The following is a 23,694-nucleotide window of genomic DNA, read 5'->3' as shown; positions in this document are numbered from 1 at the left end:
TTATTGCCCCCAAACTTATGTGGATTGACAAAGAAGCGCTGGAGATGAGCATGGTGTGGGCAATTGCCTACACAAACCCTTAAAAAGTGCTTATTTTTATGTTAAAACTTCACAGTTTTTTATTTTATTTACATATATGTATCCCTTAAAAATTTAAAATTATATAACTAGTGCCTTTTAACTAAAATTTTCTGACTTCGCCCCTAATTAAAAGTGACAAAATCTCAAATATCAGGTCGCTCTATCTCCATATACAATATACAAGAGGAAGTGTTAGAATTCAACTCGATGTCTACGTGCGTTCGTTTCTGAAGTTGCTCATTAATCCAAAACCATCATCCTTCCATTCGATCTTTCAAATGTGGGGTCCTAATTTTAGACAAAAGAGGAAGTTTCTACTGGGGAGCCAACATTTTGCCATCGATCTCAATCAGATGCCTCACTGTTTTTTATTTTCTTATTTAGTAAAATAACATATATAACCATGAATCTGATGTAACCGCTGTTCAGAAACTAAAGAAGTGGCAATTAATGAGCATTGCCTCATTTAATCCATGTTTGGGCCATTGGATATTTCTTAAACCTGGACCTTTCCTATTTCAAACCACATTTATTATTTTGATTTTAAGGAAAAGCTAATATCCTTTGTAATGACAAAGAGACTTAATGAAGTTGAAGGTAGACACATTTACTAAAGCTAAGACTAAGTCTCACACAATTTATTATCTAGATTGGACATGATCTTTTTTAATGTTTACATAGGAAAAATTGAATTAGGCATAAAACCCCTAAGGACTTACACTTTTAAGGTTCTGACTTGCTTTGTGGATCTAAAATGCATCATTCAACTTGAATGTCACACTTACTGCAATTTGCAGTGCAGAGGAATCAAACACAAGAGCGTGACAATGATCACAAGATTCAATAACCCTAACTCCTCCTCTCTTCGTCTCTCTTACTTGCAATTGATTGTACAAAGAGGGATATAAAAAGGATCAGTGTTGTGATATTTCTAACAGACAGGATAATCCCAGTCTTCATTCAGATCCGGATTTTATGTAAGTGCTCTGCCAGGCAAGAAGATCAACACAAAAATGCACCAGTTCATCAATACAGCCAAAACTAGCATTTTATATCACTTTCATTGTCATATGAATGGATGCCCGTTTATGGATAAGTGTAAAAGTAAACCGCTTCTGTATATTGTTGATAAAGAAAAACCTGGTTTAGTCATTGAACAGAAAGAAAGGGGCCTGATGAGAAAGAGTAGCGCAGTCGAAAACGATGGGAAGGCCGTTCCCACCATGTACGTGTGCGTGAGTGCGTCTTCAGAGTCGGAGTCTCCTTCTCAGCCTTGCATTCTTTGCTTCTTTTGTTTTTTGCTCTCACCCCGCCTCTCTCTCTCCCCCACCTATCAAACAGTTAAAAAAAAAAGAGTTTGGTGTAAGACAACTTGGAGAGACGGAGGGAGAGAGAACCACTACCATTCAATAACTACAGGCACCAGTGGTGCTCTCTATCTTTGTATGTCTCTCCATGTGGTGGTGTTTTTCTTCTTTTTTCCTGTCTGCGAATCGGTCTAGTATTAGCAAAGCTGAATCACATGACGCTGCAGGGGCTCGGATCGGCGGCGACGACGTCGTCGGACGACTCCGGTAAGAAGATTCGGAAGCCATACACGATTACCAAGTCCAGGGAGAGCTGGACGGAACAAGAGCACGACAAGTTTCTTGAAGCCCTGCAGCTGTATGTGCGCCTCCTTGGTCTGCTAAGTGTTTTTTGTTATTTTTGGTGTGGTTCCCCTTTTCTCTTTTTTATTCCCCTTTTCTCTTTTGTTCTTTCTTGCAGTTATTATTCTCGGTCTTTTGGTGTTGAAATTTTGTGGGCTCCTTGGGAGGAGGAAGTTTTTGAGAAATTGGGTTTTGGGTTTGGGGGCGTAGAATATGAGTTCCCAGGAGGAAGAAATGCTCTCAGCTCGTCAGTTTCTATTCCTGTCTTCCTTTTTTTTTGGGTTCCTCAAGTATTGGTATATGGCATGACAGAATTGTGCTTATTGATTTGTGGGTTTGGAGACTTGGGTGCATACTTCTCGTAGAAAAACATGAATTTGGTATGTGGTTTTGTTCCAATGAAAAATCTGGTGGGAGTTGGCTCCCTCCTTTATATTCCCATAAGCTTCATCCTCCCTTCTTCCATTTCTTTCTGACAACCCTGCAGTCTGCTGAGCAAGGATTTAGCTCTCTCACTTATTTGAGTGAAACTCACCTTGTTTCAGGTTCTAAGAGATTGCTTCACTGCCTGCAACTTCTTTAGAACCCCTATCATCGTGCAACCACTGATTTTCTTTGCTCACTCTGCCTCCACTACTGCCTTTGCCTCTTGGACATACAACCAAGGCTTGTGAAACTTGAATATGTAGCGACCTTTTCCCTGGTCGTTGAGCTTTCTGATTGACAGCACAATTGCCTTATGATCAGAGGTAGGCCTAGTTTTAGCCTGCCCACTTCAGCTGCATCTCATTCTGTCGAGCCAAAATGGACTCATGAAACACCTATCCAATTTGTAGTGAACAGATTTCTGGCCCATCCTCTTGTTAGTCCAAGCTGCAATTCTGAATGGAGGCATTTAAAGCACCACATGACTGTTTGTTTGATGGCTTACCAGTTTTATCATCCGTCCACTGAGTTGCATTATAGTCGCCAAGAGAAACTATTGGCTCCCTTACCCCAGACAACAAGTCCTCCAACTCTAGGAAACTCCCATTTGTTTGCCTCAGTTCAATAGACACATATACTGCTACTGCTATGATGTGAATTGTTAATTCATGAGAATAAAACTTCCCAGTCAGGCTCCATCTTCTTTTCACCCATCCTTCATTAGCCACCATATTGAATTCCATATGCACGTTATTCTTGCAATTCCATGCTGAATTAGATTCTACCTGAACGAATCCACATCTCCTGGCTAAACTTACTACCACAACATCCTTCACAAATATGTCTAAAAGAAAAACCATGTTGGGCTTCTCACTGCCTAATCAGTTATAAAATCCAGCTTAGCGGCCTCATTGGCTGCCCCTCTCAAGTTCCAGCAAGGGAGAATCATTTTGTCTCTGTACTCAGATCCATTGCCTAAGCACTTACATTGTCCTTCGGTTTTAATTTCTTTAGCTCCATCTACCCCTTCTTAGCACTTGCCTTTAGCCTCATTCTTCTCACTTGCAACCACTTTCCTTCTCTTTTTAGTTTTTACCCACCGGCATCCATCCCTCCTCTTGATCCTCCTGCACATTGCGATCATTTAGAGGGTCATGTGCCTGCCTGTTTGCCTTAACATTTCCTCTCAGACTACTGCTTATATCACCTCTCAAGGCTTTATTTCTTGAGCAACATTAAAACTAAAGCCAAGGGGAAACGACCATTCTGTTTCCTCTTCCAACATGAATAGGCCATCAAATGCATTAAACAAAGTCAGGGTTGAAGATGTGTCCCCTGTTTGCCGGATGCTTCGCTTTTTTGCTTCTGTGCATGAGCTGGTTCGTCCATTGGGGCTAGGTTATCCTCTCCAAGTATTTTGCTTTTCTCACCTCTTCCTCCATTGGATGATTTGTCCGCCCTTTCACTTTAGCACCATCCTTCCTCTCTGATCTCCCTTCACCAACTTCCCTGTTCGTATTATAACTTCCTTTTCCTGACATTTCCTTCTTAGCTTTAAGGGGGTTTCCCCTCCTCTATTTGCCGCCATTGTCCCTGTCCCCTGTTTGCCGGATGCTTCGCTTTTTTGCTTCTGTGCATGATCTGGTTCGTCCACTGGGGCTAGGTTATCCTCTCCAAGTATTTTGCTTTTCTCACCTCTTCCTCCATTGGATGATTTGTCAGCCCTTGCACTTCATCACCATCCTTCCTCTCTGATCTCCCTTCACCAACTTCCCTGTTCGCATTATAACTTCCTTTTCCTGACATTTCTTTCTTACCTTTAAGGGGGTTTCCCCTCCTCTATTTGCCGCCATTGTCCCTCACCCCATTTTTGCATACAGCTTCCATGTGCATCATTGCATAACATCTCTTACAGAACACAACTTTCAGCTGAATTGATTCATAGATTATCGCCTGCCTATAGCTGTTATCCTTGTGCAGACATAGATTCACTATTGGGATAAGGGCAAACCCTATTGGGATTTCCATTCATAGATGTGCATATCCTGTTTTGCTGCAACTCTTCGTGCATGGAATCCATGGATCCTCCTTCACAAAGTCTCTGCCCACTGCTCTGGCCATTGCCGACAGCGTAATTATTCATTCCAGGGATAGATGGGCAGCTCAGGAAGTTGAACCCAGACCTCTACTGGTTTGTACACACATCTATCTCCATTTCTTCTCCAACTTTCCATCTGGAGATGATTAGCACATGATTCCCCACCTTTCATGCTCATTTCTGCAGGACTCTTGTTAGCTCCTTGTTGGAGTCCACTGGCACCAAAAAAATGCCTGTTACTGATAACTGTAAATTTGTATTTTTGAATGAAACACACTGTGTTCCTTAGAATCTCAAACATTGGTATGTGGTTTTGTTGTCTAGCTGTTTATACACTGAATTTTCCAGGTTGGCTACTATATATATATGTATATATATGTATATATATGTATATATATATATATATATGGGATGACAGTTGAATTGCTAGACGAGCAAATCTCATGCATGATATTGCATCTTCTAGTTTGAAACTTCTCCGATGGCCTGGTAGTGTTGAGAATTGTATTGGACATGGACAACTATCCATTATTCGAGGAAATTATGATGATATATCATTCATGTGCCCAATGCCATGCTTGATGTTTAATGGATGTCTCCACCCGAATCTCGCTGAGAATGAAAGCTGCTTCGCATCAAACGGTGCATCAAACGGTTTATTATTCTACAACTATCCATCCCTTTTGATGCGTGCTCCTGAGATTGTCAACAATGTCTATAAGTTGCTGGATGGATGTGTCTTATCATGGTCAAGGAACTTTTTTTGGGTGCAGCAAGCTGGGATCATGATAGAAGGAGCTGTCAAGTCATAAAATCAAACTAATCATCTTCAGATATTATTAGAATGCTGCCTTTAACTTTAAAGAGTATGTCCTGCGCTGCTGCGCACCAATGTGAATATTGTATACTAAAAACTTGTAAATATTTGTAGGCCAAAGTTCCTAATTATGAACCTGATGCATAATGCCACTTTGGATAAGACAAGATGAGTTTGATCAGCCATAAATCTTGGGTGTGAAAGGAATTCCCCGTAAGGATAAAAGAATGGTGGCTTTGACTGCTTGGAAGATATCAAATAAACAAGATTTGAGTTCTTTGGTAGGTATTTTTGCCACTTTAGTGTTGGCCATATCATAAATAGCCATAGTAGAACATTAAGTGCCTAATTGGTTCCAGTTCTTCTTACTTTCCGTCATGCAGTTGAAAATATACTCATTCTCTTTCCTGTTTCACCTATATGTGGCACTTGTAATATTTTATTTCTTGTGAAACTTTCAGGTTTGATCGTGACTGGAAGAAAATTGAAGCATTTGTCGGCTCAAAAACAGTTATCCAGGTTTGTAGTTCAATATTTTTCTTATTCTAGACTTTATGGCCAAAAAGAACGTAAAAGGCACTGGAAATACTTTAGCCTAGACCATTCTGTCTATGAATCTTGATGCATATTGAATATGAACTGCATGGGTTTTTGTAATCTGATGGCTGCCACAGTTCTCTCTCTGCTCATTCAGGGAAAAGCATGCCTGCATATTGGACCTTTGGCACTTATTCTCATGATATTCATGTACCTTTGTTGAACAGTATGTATATCTCTCTGTTGCCAATTTTATTAGTGCTGAATGAGGGGATATGTATGAAGCACAATGTCAATGTTTTATAGTGTCAAATCAGCAATTTTTCGTTGGTACAACATCTCAGGAAGGTTGACTTGAGAACAGGATAATCTCTTAAATCATTATTTTACTTTCATGTAGAGAGGGTTCTCAACCAAAGGAACTCCTACATTCTCCATGCAAAGGAATAATTTAGATACAACAATCGAAGTAATTATTGAATTTTTTTCATATGATTTCATTATAAATGTAGATTACTAATTGGTACTGTATGTTGTCCTGTATTAATTGGTTCATTAATAGCCTGCATATGTGCACGTTCCTGCTGGTTCTATGCTTTATACCTACCAATGATATTGCAAGTTAGCTGTATCACTTGACAATTTTTGCCAATATCAAGCTTCCTTTTTCCTTTTCATTTGATCAGATCCGAAGTCATGCACAAAAATACTTTTTGAAGGTTCAAAAGAATGGCACAAGTGAACATGTGCCACCTCCTCGACCAAAGCGGAAGGCAGCTCATCCATATCCACAGAAGGCAACTAAAAATGGTAAGATTTATCAGTTTCCTTTTGAAAATTATGGGCTCAGGGCCTTCATGCTGAATCAGGCATGATAGTCTTGAGTTAAGCCTGTTGGTACTAATCCAAGTCTTGTGTGTAAGACTTATGACTTGGTTTATAATTTGAGACATTGTTTCCTCTCTTGGATATTGTGATGTTGCAAAAATAAAAAATAAAAAAAGTCATTCAATTCTATCTGGACGATTTTGCAGCACTTCTTCCACCAAATGTAAATGTTGCATTCCGTTCTTCATCTAGTCATCCAGAACCTGGATGTGTTCTTCGGACAGATTTATCTCCAATTCTCAGGAACTCTACAACAACTGCAGCTGTGCATTCATGGGCAAACAACACCATTCCCACAGCCAATTCATCACATACTAGTAAAGGTTTTGAAAATGGCATCTTTTCTTTTGTGTGTATGTGTGTACTGTTCTGTATATGTCTATTAGCTGGCTTTAACTATAGAAACATTGGAAATTATTCATCGTTTTTCGTAAGCCTAACACTGAAAACATGTTCATCACAGTCCCTTTGGTAAGGAGAAACACTTAACCTTGTTTTCTAGGTTTGAAAAAAAGAAAGATATAAATATATATCATATAAGGATTGAGTAGTCCAAGTATTGATTCTTAAACGGTTAAACCTTCTTTTGCAAGAAATGGTCAACATTGAACTAAATGTCAGTTGTCATTATCAAATGATACAACATATATTTTATGATTATATTTGTACTTGGTTCACTGTGTTTACAGATGATACAAGAGCAGCAGGGCTGTCAGTACCTAATAATTGCAGTTCTAGTACCAAAGACAGCTCTTCAAAGCATTGGGCAGCATGCGACGTAGCTGAACATGGAAATGTGGGTGCACCACTTCGAGGTAAATTGTGTCAGGCTCATGTATCATTCTTTGATTATAGCAGATCTCCATGCAATAGATTCCTTCACAGCATGCCTTGTGATGTTCTTGTGTCTTATAAAATCCATGGAACTGAGTGTCCCTAAAAGTTGATTATATTTTCCAGTAAGGGCATTCTGCTTGCCAGGGTCTGCCTAACCCCAGCTTGCCTGTCTGGAAGAAACAGATAATATATATATATATATATATATACAATTTTATTCTTATAGACTTTCTAGCCTCTATCCATTTTCAACATTGACGTGGTCAGAAATCCATCAGACTGTATTTCGAACTTCCACGAATCTGATCTTGTGCCATCCAAATTATTTTCTCTAAAATTCCTACTGACAAAGATGGCCAGTTGCTTGATCTCATCTAAAATTTGTCCAATAGCTCTTGGGTTACCCAAGACTGGGAAATCTGTCCTATATAGAACCTGGGTTCATCCTTAGAGTAAGCAAGGCCATCAAGCTCAAAAGTATGTCAGAGTTGAATGCTGTGCGGTGTGCCAATTTCATGGCATGTGAGATGCTTTGTTTCAAGGCAGCAATATAAATTGGATCTGGAGCATAATAAGTCAAGCTTGAACTAGCTTGTGTTAAATAGATAGAGTTTCAGCTCTAAACTTGTTCATTTACAACACTATTATTTGGCAAGTTGTTTTATTTCAAGTCTATGGTATATTGGTATCATATATTAAATATTAGTTAATGAGCTTATATATGAGTTGAGTCAGCCAAGCACCTAATCTTGTTTGTCTTCCACTTTCCAAGCTCATTTTATGAGATTGAAGGAGCTCTTTACAAGTGAGCTGGCTCGGTTTGTTTCCCCGTCCTACTGGAGTCTCATAGTGCTCTTCATATGTTATAGAAGGTCATTTTTGTTACAGTAAGTTTGTTGAGATTTGTTAAGAGATGAATCAGCCGGAGGACTAAGGACAAATAGTGATATGCTTTGGGGTATTATTTGGCGTGGAGATGGAAAATGAAGCTTTAATGTTTTCTGAATTTAAGTTTTTGCTTTCCTCCTTACTCATCCCCCATGTTAATGCTGTTGACTGGTCGGATATGCAGTTGTACCTGACTTTGCTGAAGTATACAGCTTCCTAGGAAGTGTATTTGATCCAAGCACCACTGGTCATCTGCAGAAGCTTAAAGCGATGGATCCTATTGATGTTGAAACCGTAAGTCCTTCACCTGGATAATTCTACATTAAGGGATAACCCTGATACTTTTTTTTTTGGGTTTGTACTGAGGGTAAAATTTGTACAACAAGAAACTAACACAGGCGAAATATAGCATTGAAATTTTTACTCATTTGATGCCTGATGGAATGAAGTTTCAGGGAAAACAAGGTCGACCATTGGGTACTTTGACTATTTTTTCTGAAATTTTTTCACCCACCGTACATGGGATGAAGTACACTGAAATTATCTCAGGATATCAAACATCCACCTGAGTTCTCTGTAACCAATGTAGCTATTGGCATTCATTAGTTTTGTGTAGGATGTGAAATTCCATGCTTGTGCAACTGGTGATTCTTCTGAATTATTCAGCAGCTAGTGGTGGTGGGTTATTGAGATGATTTCCTGTACTCTTTGCTTCCAGATTTTATTGTTGATGGGAAATCTCATTATCAATTTATCCAGTCAAGAATTTGAAGATTCTGTAAGTTACCTCCTCAACAAGCTGTTTCTTCTAACTACCATGACTTTTTATGATCTTGTTAAATCCTTATTTTTGATGTGAAACTCGCGATTTTCTTGTTCAGGTGCAACTGAAGTGCTTAGTCTAAGTCTGGGTACATGATCTTGGCTTTTAGGTTCCTGTTGTCCTATAGCGGATCATTATTCGAATGAGCCCTTCGTTGGTACCGTAGAACCAACAGTTCTCAGAAGCAGAGTTTCCAATGAAAAGGTGAAATAAAATTTGGGTTATTCATAATGTATATTTATTTGTGCATATAGTTATACAGCTACCATCCGTTAGAATGGTAGCAGTATGTTTTAGACGTCAACCGTGCCACTTCTGAATCATTAGGGATGAAGTGGATCTCATGGATAGCTACTTTGGGGTCCGAGAAAATGCAGAATTCTGTTGTCCAATCTCGTCTTACGAATATGTATGGGACGTGCATGAACTGATACTCTTGTTTTGAAGCTGTGGAAAAAAATGATGTATATGTGATGCGGTTTTTCATTGAAATGAAGTGCAACTAAATGATTTGATACGTTGAAATCCGTAAGAGCACACACCAATTCTCGTGAGAGTTGTGTTGAACCCACAGGAAACAAGAGAAGACTTGTACTAAATCTTCGAGCGCAGAGTGGGGTCTACACCACTCGCGTTAGCAGCTTCAATTGAACCTAAAAGGATTGAAAACAACATTAGAACCAGGCAATCACAAACAAAATGAAAAAAAAAAAAAAAACACTGGGAACTTAATGAAATTACTTACCTTAAAACTATCTAACTACATTGAAAAACCTAAGTATCGGTATTACGCTTCACTTTTTTTTTCTTTTAAAATCAAAACTCTAAACCTAAAGAAATGCATCAACGTACCACTCAACGTCTAAAGCTTAGACTCGGTACCTACTGCAAAGACATTGGCAGATTGCTATGGCGTCAAGAAGTTTATAAAAATATGGTATGATATGTGAAATTTTTAAAATACCCTTGTATTATGCTGAAATACACGTCCAAAACAGGGTCTGAAAAGCACAGTTTAGTTCCAATTTTATCGGATGTCTCCGAAGAGACACTCAAAGAACATTTTGAACTGGTTCTATCCTGAAAATTGTTATAACAGAAAACAGTTTGTATAAAAAAGGCTAGACACTAAATCAATCGAACTTGGAATGAGCTGAAAATTGATCTTCATTCAAAAGACATGTGGATGAACAAAATGACATACTAAACTTTGTAAAAACTCAACAGAAATCTACAGAAAATAATGAGTGGAACAGTACAGAAAATATGCTATTTAATAATATTAAATTACCTTAAACGTACTTTGAAAATACTTTCATTCAGCAACAAGACAAGTAATGACAACCTAAAGCAGTGCCAAGGAATCCTAAAGATACCTAAATCCTAAATGCTTAAGGGGATTAATCATTCAAATGAAATATTGTAGCTGTTTGAAATCGATTTGAATGAAGACCCTAATTCAAAAATTAGGGTCAAACGGACAAAGAAAGCCTAAATCAATACCAGAACTAACGACTCTCGGATTATATTACACTAATGCATAGCAAACCCAAGAATTAACCATGAGTAACTGCAATATATTAAACAAACAGAAATAAAACAACTCTAGTTCAATCATTAATGAAAATCTACCCATCTAGACAATGGAACTCAAGAAATTAAAAACCACATTCAAAAGAAACTAACCGATAGTCCATTTAAAAAAAAATAACGAGTAAAATCAAGTAATGCTAACTGAAAACATGATGCCAAACTCAAATCAGAATTCAATTAAATAACCTGGAATACTTCAAGATACTTAATCAAAAGTAAGCATTAAAATAAATAATGCTCAAAAACTGGACGCGAAGACAGAGACCTACTTCTAGAATGCTTGTATATGAGGTCGACCAAATCAAAATTACACTATGCATGGCTAAATGCATACATGAATGACGTCTAAACCCATTCTAAGAAACCTACACGCATGCATTTGGAGGACACCACCTTAGCCTACCTTATAGGTGGTCGGTCAAAATGAAAAGCAAGAGAAAGGGCGACGCGTCTAACTTTATGCATGTTTCCATTTTTTTTTTCATCATAGTAAAATGAAGATATACTTTCGTTTGTAATTCTTCTTTTAAGACTAATGACTTTAAATGTCGAAAATATGTTTTATTTATAATATTTATTTGAATATCTCAGTTCAGGTATGACGTTACTTTTTTAAATTGCATTAACAATTTTTTAAAAAACATTGTTCATCATCTCTATCTCTTTTAAATTATCTTCATTTACACTTCTCGTCTTTTTACGCTTTTGCAAAATCCTGTACTAAGCTCAACTTGGATTTCATATTCATTTCTTAAATTGACAAATGGTTATAATATTGTTTTATTTTGAGAAACTATTTTATTGGATTGTATCACCAGAGCTCTCATAAGTCATTCGGCTGCGCTTTTCTTTCGCTGTCATCGATCATTTCCAGTTGCTTTATCATTAACAAATAAATTTTCTAACTTCTCATAATTAAGAGTAGGTGTTGTCATCCATTTTTTGTTGTTACATTTGCATATACAACGAAACACAAAAAAGAACTCATAAACATAAAAAATTGATTATTAAACTAATAAGTAATTAAATTGTTAAAAATAAAATTAAATATCTCTATTAGTGACTTTCATACTTTGCATTTAATGAACACGTTCACATGCAAAAACCCCAAAAACAAAACAGTGGACCAACCTCGAAATTGAAATCACCCCATGGTGAGAAGAATAGAACTCCTACACGTCACATCGTAGAGAAGAACACACCACGTTGGTAGGAGAGAAGAGGAAGGAGAAATAAGCAGGAAAAGAGAAGAAAACGTGAGTTTGAGAGAGGTCCAAGAGAAAGGCGTGAAATTTGAGTGGGGCGCGCGAGCTGGAGTAGAAATCAAATCAAAAGCTATCCCAAGATCAGGAGGCGAACTGGAGAGATCATTTTAGGAAGAGAATAGAGAAGAGGACCCTGTTTTAACTCAAATACTCAACCCCTAATTTACCAAACATACCATTCACGAATTGGGAACTTGGAGAAAGCACAATGCAACACATGACTGGCTATATGTAATGCAATATGAAATACTAGCTCGTAATATGCATGATTTCTAAATCTAACCACATTCCACAAGTTTTTATGCATAGAAATCATCATGAACATGTTTGAAGAACACCTCGGATCAGAAATACGTTCGTAAAGTTGGATGCATGATTGAAACATGAACATGGCTGCACGCCTGCAACACCTTGAAAACAGATCCCAAGGCATGAAAGATAGCCTATTGTAAGAAGAAAACAAAAAGAAACCAAGAAAAACCATTAAAAAAATACAGAGTATACATGGTCATTACCCGGTCGATTTCAACACAACCATACCTAATAGCTTGAATGACCCTTTTTCCATATTCCAGCAAGGAAGTAACAGCTTCTCTGGCTTTCCTCACATAGAAAACATCTTGCAATCATCTTGGGTAGTGGCCCAATGAAAACCCAGTAGGAATTTTCATAAAACAATTCAAAACTATGCATAAAACTTAAAACTATTCTAGCGATTTCTATACTAAAGCAGAGGGGAAGAAGGAATACCGCGAACGCCACATTCTCGGTGATCACAACCTCAGACCAGCAGCCTTCACGTCCTCCTCTTGAGCTGCTGGTCTTCTTTGAAAGCCTAATGATCAGCACGTAGAGAGATGGAGAGAACCACCCATGGAAGAATGAAGATGTGTGCAACGAACGTTACACTACACCATTGACGAACACCAATTGTCTTCGTCAAATGTTTCTGAATGCCAGCATGGAGAAAATGCGCTGCCCACTTCTCAAAACCCTTCAAAAACCAGCAAGATAAAAAGTGGAATTGGCACAAGAAATGGAGATGTAAAAGGTGGATCAGACAAAGAAGGCGAAACATATTCTTGAAGACGAATGATATTCCCTGCCGAACGCCAGCGAAGCAGGTGGAAGATGGTCAAGATGGTCGAAATTAGCACATGGCTGCTGCTCCTTTGGTTTTGGACGACTTTCTCTGGTGGTTTATGAGTTTTAATGCATTTGGGATAGTGGAGAATTGCCTTTGGCGCCCCTATTTCTTTATGTTTTAAAAAACACTGAAACGACATCCTGAAACTGGTAAAACAAGCTTGACGCCAACTATGGGGGAAATTTATTACTTTTCTCTATAAAACTCGTATAAACTCACGGTTTTGGATGTGGCCTGTGGGTTTATGTCTTGATCTGGTCCAAGGCTCATTGTCTTCAATTTCGATTGTATCCGGATCCAAATTCCCGTGTAAAGCATAAACAAATCAAAGAAACGTGTGTAATTCACTTGTTTAAACTCTGATTTTAGTGCAACTTGGATACCGTCATCTTGACACGTAAAACCACCTAAACATGAGTTGTAAACACTAATTCCATGGATGAGTTGCATGCTTTTAAGTCCATGAAAATGATGCATTTCATGCGTAAAAAAATATGCGAAGGGAATCAATTTATGCACGATGGTTCACTGAAATTTGTGGTACGAGAAGGATGGGTTTCAGCTTATTTCGTTTTTCAGCATACAATCGATAAGTTGAAGCTTGAAATCCAGGTGGGGTGGTCCTTCATCGAGCAGAAGTCTTGCACGGGTTAATATCTGCAGTCCTTTCATCATGTTTACAGCTCCAAATCTGTAATAATCCACTGTTTGACTTTAAAATGGTAAAAGATAAACTCATCCAGGTACTGTTCTAAATTGGAGGACATCAGAGTGACGACCATTACTGTGGCTGAAGGTTAATGATGATTTTATTGGTAAAAGAATTATTTTGTTGGTCGCGTTTTATGCGCATCTTCATAGTCATCATGTGCGTAGTGCATGTCTTGAAAATCGTAACACGTTTTGTTCATAGCACATAATTTGGTTATCGTGGACAGCTGGAGCCTACACTGAAAACCTCTGCCTGACACATATTTCACAAATATAAGGTGAATCATCACATTGATAGTTTGAGATGGGGCAACAATTGAACCTTTCCCACTTTTCTATTTCACTGATTCAGCGTATGTATCTTCCTTGATTTTAGCAATAATCTTATTTGCTACGGTCAGGATTGCTTTCAAAACGGGGTATGCATTCGCTTAAACGTTTTTTTGTTTTCATTTCTCCCCGTGTTCTCTCAGAGGGTTTCATAACTTCATCGTTCATGAGAATGTTTGATAACTTGGAATTACAACCTTTCCTGTTTGGGTGGAAAACGGACGACATCACCTCCGAAAACACGGGGTTGCAGTTGGCTTCGGGCAATATGCAATCAAATTGTTAAAGGCCTACCTATTTATCGCATTTGACTGTAGGGTTGATTTTAATCAGATCAAAAGAATCACGAACTCTTGCATTTCCATTCGTTTCTTTAAACAGAGCAACAAAAAGGAATGGAGTCGTTTCCCCTCCTTTCCGTTTTCCGTAACTCGTCGAATGCACTGGTGGAGAGAAACAATGAAAAACAGAAGCATTACGCACCTGAATTTTTATAATACATCATCAAACCAAAACATCTCTACATAGCGTTTGAAATTGAAACCCGAAGGATGGAAGGCAATGGAGTAGGTCGACTTCAACATCTATATCTATAAGCCATGTCTATCTCAGGCCCAAAGGGTCCTCCAGGATTTGGTACAAAAGGAGGCTTCTTATTTGCATTTGCTCTCAGTTCCATCTCAATCAACCTCTCCAATCCCTCGGGATGACCACTTCGGCCCGCAGTCCCTGTGGACCAGAAGAAATGGACAGATAAACAAATGGATCTACCGCTAAGACAAAAAGAGAAACAGCATTTATATATGATAAGCAAACGAACTGGTTTCACCTGGGACGGGCACTTCCATGGCGTTAAAGTTTGGAGGTCTGTGATGAAAAGGGAACCCTTGGACAGAATGGATATCTGGCATGAAAGGAGCGTTGTTGAAGGGACCAAGCCCATGTTGATGCTGCAGAGGCAGACCACCTGGTAGTGGTTGCAGAGGATGGGGACCTGGCAAGTTACCAGGAACCATGTGCTGCATTGCTTGATGATGATCTGGTTCAAACCTCGCTGGTATTCCTGCATTATGATGGAAGGGATGCTGAAGCACATTAGGAGGGAAGTGGTGTCGAAGATCAAAACCATTGTCAGTGGGTCCCAAGAACCTTTCTGGATGCCTGTTAAGTTCTTGTTCAAGCTGTGAATAGGGTGGCCTCAAAGGGTTCATGGGCACGTGAGGTAAGGACTGTCCACCCAAAAGACGTTGTTGGTGTTGAAATTCTGGTCCCATCATATTGAAGGGCCCTCGCAACACCTCTTGAAGGGGTCGATGGTCAATTGCAGGAATCATGGATCTGTCATCTCTAAGAGCATTATCAAGTCCGGTGAGCTTCTCCATGATGTCAACCGGCATGGCAGATGACAAAAGGATTTCTTCCTTAGATGCAATTCCAGAAGACAGAAAAGCTTGAGCCTCATTTGTCGGGGCACTGCTAACCGTGATTAGACTATCCTCTTCTGGTAGATGGATGTCTACAGTATCATCAGCAGGCTCATTTTCAAAGCCCAAGGACGGAGCAACTTCGGATTTGATGCCATCTTTTCGACCATCAAACCCCAGCCAACTAGCTTTACTTGTATCGTATCTTCTTTCTCCACCATGGATTAGTGCTGCAGGTATACTATCATGGCTAATTTTACCAGCAGGTTTGATGTCAGACGGTAGAAATGCCGCACCAGGCATGTCTAAATCGGTAGTAGTCCTAACTCCACCAGATGCCCTTTGTACTGATACTGGAGCTTCCACTGACTGCAATTCCTGCATGAATGCTGTTCCGAAGAGGCTTTCAAGTGTCAATGTCTTCTCAAGAAGTTGAACACCATCAACAGAAATGGGCTGTGCAGATGCCACTGCTGCAATTTCTTCTGCTTTGTTTGTTGCAATGGAGTCCTTCAAGGTCGTTCCCTTCTGCAACAGTGACAGAAGATGCTGAGATGCTTGATTATCCACATCCGTTTGCTGTTGTTCAGAGCCCAAATTGGGGACATTGGAGAACACTTTCACAGAAGATTCTATGTTCGTTTGAGAAGCATTAGCCTCAGCCAAGATAAACTGTTCCAAGTCCTCACAAGTAAGCACTCCTGATCTTACATCCAATTTTTCCGAATGTGATGGTTCAGAAACACTACCAACTGAAGTAGGGAGAGGTTGTACTACGTGTTCTTGAATGTTGGTCGCTTCTTCTGGGGGGATTATTGTACCTGCTTTATTTAGCTCCTTTTTTATTTCAGTATTGTAAGCTATGCCTTTCTCATTACTAGCAAATAACGACAGCAGGTCTTCAGCTGTTGATGGAGGCTGATCCACGGCAGGTTTCACTTCTGTAGCAATATCAAGCAACAAAGGCTGGGTATCAGGAGATTCAAGAGGGACAAAAGTCACCAAGGCAGAAAATAGTTCCTCTTTGGAAACAGATAATAAAATAATCAACCAATATGAACCTTACCTTCTTCGCAAAACCAATGAGCAAACTTTGAAGACTGCGTAACTGGATTCCATGGTTCCTCATCCGCCTTTTCAACCGGTGCCTGTGAAGCAATTGATTTATTATTTAAATAACACAATGTACAGCACTCTTCAGACCATTTAGTACGAATGGCCCCCTATCCAGATCAATATGGTTTATAGGTAATCTGACTAGAAGTCATCTGACAAAGAATTCCATGAATGGATACCTTAACAGGACCCTTAACAAAGAAATAAGAAAGAAGATATTACACGGAAACAACAGAAATGAAATAAGGAATGCATTACAAAAAACTGTGATTAAGAACTAAGACTAAAGGGAACCAGTTTAGAAATTATATGATAGAACTTGAATACTGAGATAACTGAGACAGAAAAAACAGAATGCCGCATGATACCTTCCAAATGAAAAACTAAAGGAAGCATAAAAGCATTGTGTGCATTGATAAATCAGAGAAGTACTGATCATTGTAAAAATAAGAAAAAGAGAACAGATAAAGTCCATGACTCACAGTACATAAAACACTCCTTGATGCAATGTAGAAACGTAACATATTCTTAAAGGTCAAAAGACACACTAGCATTAATCCGGAACATGTAATTTAAAAGAATAGAAACAAGTAACATTAAAAAACAGAAATCCATGGGAAACAATAAGCACCCTTAAGCATGAAGATATAGAATGAATCATATAATGTAAACTATTGATATTCCATGGAGAAACTTTGGAGTAAAGATGTCAGGATAACCAGAAAGTGCCTCTCCAAAGCACCAAGGTACCATAACCATCTACTAGCATAATAGTAGTCAGAACAAAATTAAACTCTCAAGCATAGAGGAAGGAATCCTCGATCAGCAAGCCCAAAAGTAGGGAATTTCAGATATCAAAGAAAAAGGCTTCTTCTAAAAGTAAAAAGGAAGAAGAACTTCTCTTCAACGTTAAACAAATGCTATCATGCATAGACAGAAGCAAATACACAAAACTTCATTTGGCTAGGTCAGACAACATGAGGATATCTATTTATCAAGAATCTATCAGTACCTCAGAAGGATCAGGCGACCCAGCATCATTAACTCTCATTGCACTTCCGAATAGCTTTTCCAGAATAGAGGTGGAACCTTCTGGAGAAGCACCAGTCTTACTCTCAAAACCAGCAGCTTTAGCAGGAGCAAAATTTGTGAGTACGTCATCTGTCTTCCCCTGGAATTCATTTTGTGTTGTCTGTAGAACCAAAGGCGACTGAGAAACTTCTGAAGGTAACAATGTAGCCACAGGCTTCTCAGTGCCATTCATAGAAGCTGAAATACTGCCGTCAACCTCATGTTGTTTTGCACTGGCTTCGAGATCTGTAGCCAGGTATTTTTCTTGTATTTGACCAACCACTGCCCTGCTCATATGTAAGGCTCCTGCTGTATCCAAGCACTCTTCAACAGCTGTAGACCTCCCTGACTGCAGATTAATTGAAAGAAATATGTTATGATCAAGTTGACAGAATTGACATGGTAGCAGATAAAGATAATACATGAACAGAAAATACATAATCAATTCTTTCACAAACAGAATTAGTGGCATCACGGTAATCTTTAAAAAGTTACAGGCCATACAAAACAAGTAAAAAAGCAAGAAACAATATATATAAGTAAGAAACCTTAAATATGTCAGATTCAGCAGGCAATGTTGGAGTCCTTGTGATCTGATTCTTATCCAATACAGTGCTTGCAAATCCAGGTGGCACCAAAGGCCTAGATGCAGAAACTTGTAGAACGGGCAGCTTCGCATGATCCTTTTGAGGGAGTTCAACATGATCATCCACTCCATTGTCGACTTGAATATTTACCTCATTTTCAGATGCATCCAAGTATGGAAGGTCTATGTTTTGCTTGCCAGAAGGTTGTTTTAGTTTCTCTTGCAGGGCCTTGTGTTGCTCTTTTCTCATCATCTCAAACGATGCTACAAGAAGCATTAACAAATCAAACAATGTGCAGAGTATTGAAAAAGCAGCAAAGGTTCTACTCCTAATCATGGCAAATTTCTTAGAAAAGAGTGTATGGCTTTAGTAATAACATGTGTCTGCTTCTCAAACTCAAAAAGGTACCTCTACGCCTTTTCTCTTCTTCAGCTTTGTCCTGACTCAGGCACTCAGTCGAGCCAAAAGTTTCGTCATTGCACAAGTCGGTGGCATCTCGGCGAGATTGAAGTGCTGGCTGTCAAAATAGCCAGAAACAAGAACATGAATAGTCATTAACAGAAAAGGTAGTTAGACTACTGACATCAATACCACCTAAATTAATTTCTAAAATGGGATTCATTGACTCTTAATTGATGGAAAATATTATAATATTATGGATCCAGAAAAGTATCCCTACCAATTGCAACACATAAATATCATGATGCATGCATAAACAGGGTGCTGCAATTTGACACTTCATTGTCTAACTAGGTTGGAAACCAAAACCTGGAAACAGCTAGCTTGTAGCAAACAGAGAGGGTCAAATCTAAATCCACACCCTCGCCATAGCCAACAAAAGAGCATGCTGAACAAACCTTATACATCCACGGCGGCTGATATGGCTCTGTGCTGCGATTCAGCTGATACTGCCCATTTCCTCGAACTTTTGGACTTAATGGACCACCTGCATGTACAGATGGTCTGGGGAAACTACCACTGCCTAGAAGTCCATCACGCTCTGGAGATTGCCAAGATTGTCGAGATTGGTTGCCATAACGTCTACTAGAATCTGCAACGTCCAAATACATCAGTAGGAAGATATAGACAACCGATATTTGCACGTCAACAAACCATTATATTATTTGAAAGTCCCAGCGAATATTCCATGAAGCAAACTATATAGATCCTACTGCTATATTTGTTCTTACCCAGTTTAGCATGTTGGGAAAATCAGAAATTAAACAAAATGTATTAATGGAACAAATTACTAGAATGATTCACAACCTTGAGCAACTGGTCCTTTCTCGGACTGCTGATCTCCATTGCCATCGACTATTCCAGCACGACCTTCCCACCTTCCCTGACCCAAAGATCCAGAAGTTTGCCATGCAGTTTTATCATGGACTCCACGGGAGGAATTGCCAGAACTCTCCACCCAAGTTCCTGAAGACAACCCATTCTCACCACGCTTAGAGATCTGTAAAGCAGAACTTCCATAAGGTCTTCGCCATTCAGGAGCACTTTGGGTCACTTCCTGACAATCACTGATAGCAAGAAACAGTAACATATTAGTAGCATACTAGGAACAACCAGGATCGATGATTCTCTTAAAAGATTTAAGAAATAACCAATAGACATTAAAAATATATTAGTGCCCGATCTGGGGAAGGGCTCTCCTGAGACTGGATCATTGATTCCTTTTTAAAAAAAGTCCTGACTATGCACTGTCCTCCATTAGTTATTAAAGTGTAACCATTAACTTAATATGTATAAGGAATGGTGCAGTGATAAATAAAATCAACTCCATATTTGTACAAAACTGAAATGACCAGCTTGATTTCCATCTACAATTTAGGTGGAAAAAGAAGGGGATCATCCTGGCAGCTAAGAAATGTTTGATCGAAAAGAAAGTACATGTCAAATGCAAATTCTGGTCAAGAGTACAAATAGTACGCCTCACAAATACATATATTTTCCTTTCAGATTGCTTGAACAATTTTCATCCACCATACGAAAAAAATCAGAAGGATAAAGACTTCAAATGACAAAATCACAATACCTTAAAATGGAAGGATCAAATCCACTCGGCGGCTGTTTGCAAATATCCAGATCACTGAGTGACAGCAAAAAGTCCGTCGTATATGAAAATTTTACACGTCTGAATCCCATAAAGACAAAACAATGACATACAATTTTGATTCGCACAACTAAGATAAACAAAGGCAGGAGAGTTTCAAACAAAGAAATAAATGATAAAAACGTATAGGATACTTTTGATTTACAACATCAGCAGCCTCAGCTAGCAGCGGCAAGCTCCAGTCTTCATTTTCTGCCATCATTCTTAAATGCCCCAATAGAGACAGGAATAATGAAGCTAAGCCGTGCTCCTCCTGTGCTGCCCGCCCAAATCACCGAGAAACTATACTCAAGCCAGGCCTGAAGAGAAGGCCAGTATGCAGCCGAAAGGTATTATTTACAAGCGAGTACCACAAACTCAAATTGGCTCTTCAAGACCCACTCATAACATCCATATCCAACAGCGGCTTCTCTGAAATTTTTAAACAGAATCTACGACTCCAAACCTACAATATAGCTCGACCCACCAACCATGATCTTCCACCCAAAACTGCAGAAATGTACCGTGAATGCACGGAGGCAATGTGGTAAAGGCAAATAGGATCACAGACGAGCTTCATGGGTATCTAACTTGAGCATCCCAGATAATATTCATAGAAAGAAGCCAAAGAAACGACCCAGATAAGTTCATCAGAAATATCTTTGTAAATCTTCACACATGGATTAATCAGTATTTTATCTTAATGGAATAACATACTCTGGAATTACAACCTTGTTGAATAGCAGCAGCGTCTACACGGCCAGAGACTTCAAAACTGACAATCGGGTAGAGGAGAAAAGAATCAAACGTTCCAGACGCTAAAGGAACCCAAGAAACCAACAACGTCACAACCAACACGGAAATCCGACCACAAGGATTCCACCTTTAACGAGAAAGAAACCATCAAATGCAGAAAAGCCAACAATCCTCAGTCCCGGAAAGCAAAAACCCTCCGCAATAATCCATCACTTTGAATTCCTTCCATTAGAAAACAGCCCACAAACGGATTCTCCAATTATTCACGCACCCATCAACCGCAACCCGCGATAAAGATCAAGAACTTCAAATTCCCCTATAAGCCCGAGAAATGAGAGAAACCCAATCTCCCAGATACCCAGAAATCTGAGGGGAAAGCAATGACCTACCTGCAGACGGAACCAGAAAAATATTTGATGAAATCGACCAACCTGATTCAGACGTAGAAACAGAGCAAAGGGACAGACGGTCAGGGGAAAAGGGGAGGTGGGTGAAGGAAGAGATTCAGAGAAAAGGATGAGCAGAACCTCTCCACCCAACTCAGGGGTAAAAGGCAAACCCGAAGGTTATAGAGAGAGAGAGAGAGATATCTATGTAGCCTAATGAAATGAAGTCCCAAGCCTGCTTCATGTCCATTTCTTTCGATTCTATTTTTCAAGTGTTTTTCATATTTATAACAAAGAAATAGGGCGAATAGTTACCTGTGGTTCATTTATTTTACAAATAATTAGTCATTCCACATCGTCACAACGTTATTTGCTTAAATTTTATCATGTGGTCAACTGCCTGAGATGCTTTCCTAGGGGTAGTAAGGTCGGTGAATAGGCATGCTGTCGACGATTCGATGTCAAAATTATATATTTCCCCAACACTTATCAAGGCCAAGCTGAGTTTGGTTTAACGGGCGACGAAACAGTGAGGGCCTTTTCTTTTTGGAAATAATGCTTTTTCTGTGAACATAATTAAAGGAAGAACAGGATTTTACATTATTGTGAGAAATCCAATCTCTTGGAGTTCCACTTGATTAAATTTGATAAAAGCAAAGGAGATCTGAGCTGGAATTATGACCACATGGTTTGATAGTTATAATTTGACGTAATTTGAGTTGGGCAAGCCGAACTTTTAGCTTGTCGAAACAAAGGAACTACACATATGGTGTTTCCCCTTTTCAAGCACGCATGACCTACAAGGAAAGAACTGGGAAAACTGATGAATAGGGAAAAAAAAGTCAAACACAAGAAAACGCTTAAACTTTAACAATATGACAAAACATGTTCAACGTTTTAAAGATAATTCCACTTGAATTAAGGTATATGTTACACAAAACTAAGCTATTCGACAAGTATTTTCGAAGCTTGAGCTTGTTTTTTAAACTTCACTAAAATAGTGTTTCAATCCTGCAACTCACAGTATAGTGTATATATATAATCAGGTTACTTTTGTGGCTGGATGGGTTTTTTTATTAAATTTTGCATCATTAAAAACTCTCACAATATGCATTTTGTTGATAAAAACTGTGGTCAAACAACTGTCATCGCCAATGCACTTTTTACGATAATGTTTAGTGGCAAAAAGATTATTCAATCATAAAACAACAGGGTCTTCAGGGGTACCTTCTCTTCGCCGGAGTTTGTGACTCGGCTTGTGCAGGGAGATGTTCATTTTGCCATTCAGCTGCGGCGTCGTCCTCTTTCTACGACTGGGAGATGATGTCGGTCCGTCCTTCTACTTTTTTTCTACCCATTTTTTTGTTTTTCTGTACGTTGTATTTATACTTTCTCTTTTGCTTTTGTCTTGAGGTTTGTTACTGTAACTATGAGAATTCTTGTCCCTAATTTTTGTATTTAGGGGACGTCTTGTCCCCCAATGTTGATATACATTTCCATTTTATCAGCGTCTCTCTCTCTCTCTCTCTCTCTCTCTCTCTCTCTCTCTCTCTCTCTCTCTATATATATATATATATATATATATATATATATATATATATATATATATATATATATATATTAAATACCAGACCTTAATATATCAAACATGAATGGAAATTGTCTACATCATTTATTTCAAGAATATCATATGGTGGAGATTGAATTTAAAGAAATGAAAACCTAGTTTTGTTTTAAAAGACTGAAATGCCCTTCAAAGGAAGCAATAAATCTTAATTAAGAAAATTCATTTGTTTCCTTGATCGAGATATATTTTCATCTCTTGAAAATACAAGTGGATTCAATATGAGGGTATGGTAGCTACACATTTTCTTTTCTCTTTTTCTCTTTTTTTTTTCTCTTTTTCATTATGTAACACCGTAAAATTTAATTTTGTATTGAAGATGGTGAGAAATCAGTTTATAAAGGAGACTGTTAAATAGCTTGTTGTCATGATTTCTAACTTTTTTGGGATTGGAACCAAAACTGCTAGGAGTAAGTTGGAATCCGTCAGACCAACCGAGCCTGGGAGTGGGTCGGGTGCTTTTATATATATATATATATATTCTTGTAGCTGGATTATTATTGCAACTTCTTTGAGTTTAGGCAACACATGATCCCTCTTGA

General features: G+C 38.7%; 2 protein-coding genes across 5 annotated transcripts; one reads left to right on the top strand and one right to left on the bottom strand.

Annotated features, from left to right (window-relative positions):
* The first annotated feature begins 1,530 nt into the window (after positions 1-1,530).
* On the top strand, positions 1,531-9,561 carry LOC116260240 (protein REVEILLE 6-like). Of its 4 annotated transcripts, XM_031638413.1 has the most exons (9): positions 1,531-1,746; positions 1,849-1,977; positions 5,533-5,590; positions 6,295-6,418; positions 6,643-6,819; positions 7,186-7,311; positions 8,406-8,515; positions 8,940-8,999; positions 9,103-9,561. In XM_031638413.1, the coding sequence occupies exons 1-9, from the start codon at positions 1,604-1,606 to the stop codon at positions 9,124-9,126; spliced, it is 951 nt and encodes a 316-aa protein (XP_031494273.1). In that variant the 5' UTR covers positions 1,531-1,603; the 3' UTR covers positions 9,127-9,561. The 4 variants fall into 4 exon arrangements, with proteins under 4 accessions (XP_031494273.1, XP_031494275.1, XP_031494276.1 ...); XM_031638415.1 differs by lacking the exon at positions 1,849-1,977; XM_031638416.1 differs by lacking the exon at positions 6,643-6,819.
* Positions 9,562-14,550: 4,989 nt separating this feature from the next.
* Positions 14,551-21,768, bottom strand: LOC116260363 (uncharacterized). Its single transcript, XM_031638658.2, has 11 exons — positions 21,118-21,768; positions 20,542-20,972; positions 20,330-20,428; positions 19,555-19,814; positions 19,146-19,339; positions 18,697-18,805; positions 18,250-18,551; positions 17,643-18,050; positions 16,581-16,662; positions 14,920-16,455; positions 14,551-14,819 (listed from the first exon to the last, which is right to left on the bottom strand). Exons 2-11 carry the CDS (start codon positions 20,607-20,609, stop codon positions 14,668-14,670), a joined length of 3,210 nt encoding a protein of 1,069 aa, XP_031494518.1. The 5' UTR covers positions 20,610-20,972; positions 21,118-21,768; the 3' UTR covers positions 14,551-14,667.
* Positions 21,769-23,694: the final 1,926 nt, after the last annotated feature.

Source organism: Nymphaea colorata, chromosome 9, assembly GCF_008831285.2.
Source record: "Nymphaea colorata isolate Beijing-Zhang1983 chromosome 9, ASM883128v2, whole genome shotgun sequence".
In the NCBI taxonomy this organism is placed as follows: domain Eukaryota; kingdom Viridiplantae; phylum Streptophyta; class Magnoliopsida; order Nymphaeales; family Nymphaeaceae; genus Nymphaea; species Nymphaea colorata.
Note: the sequence above shows the minus strand (reverse complement) of the source record. Positions and strands in the feature narration are given on the sequence as shown.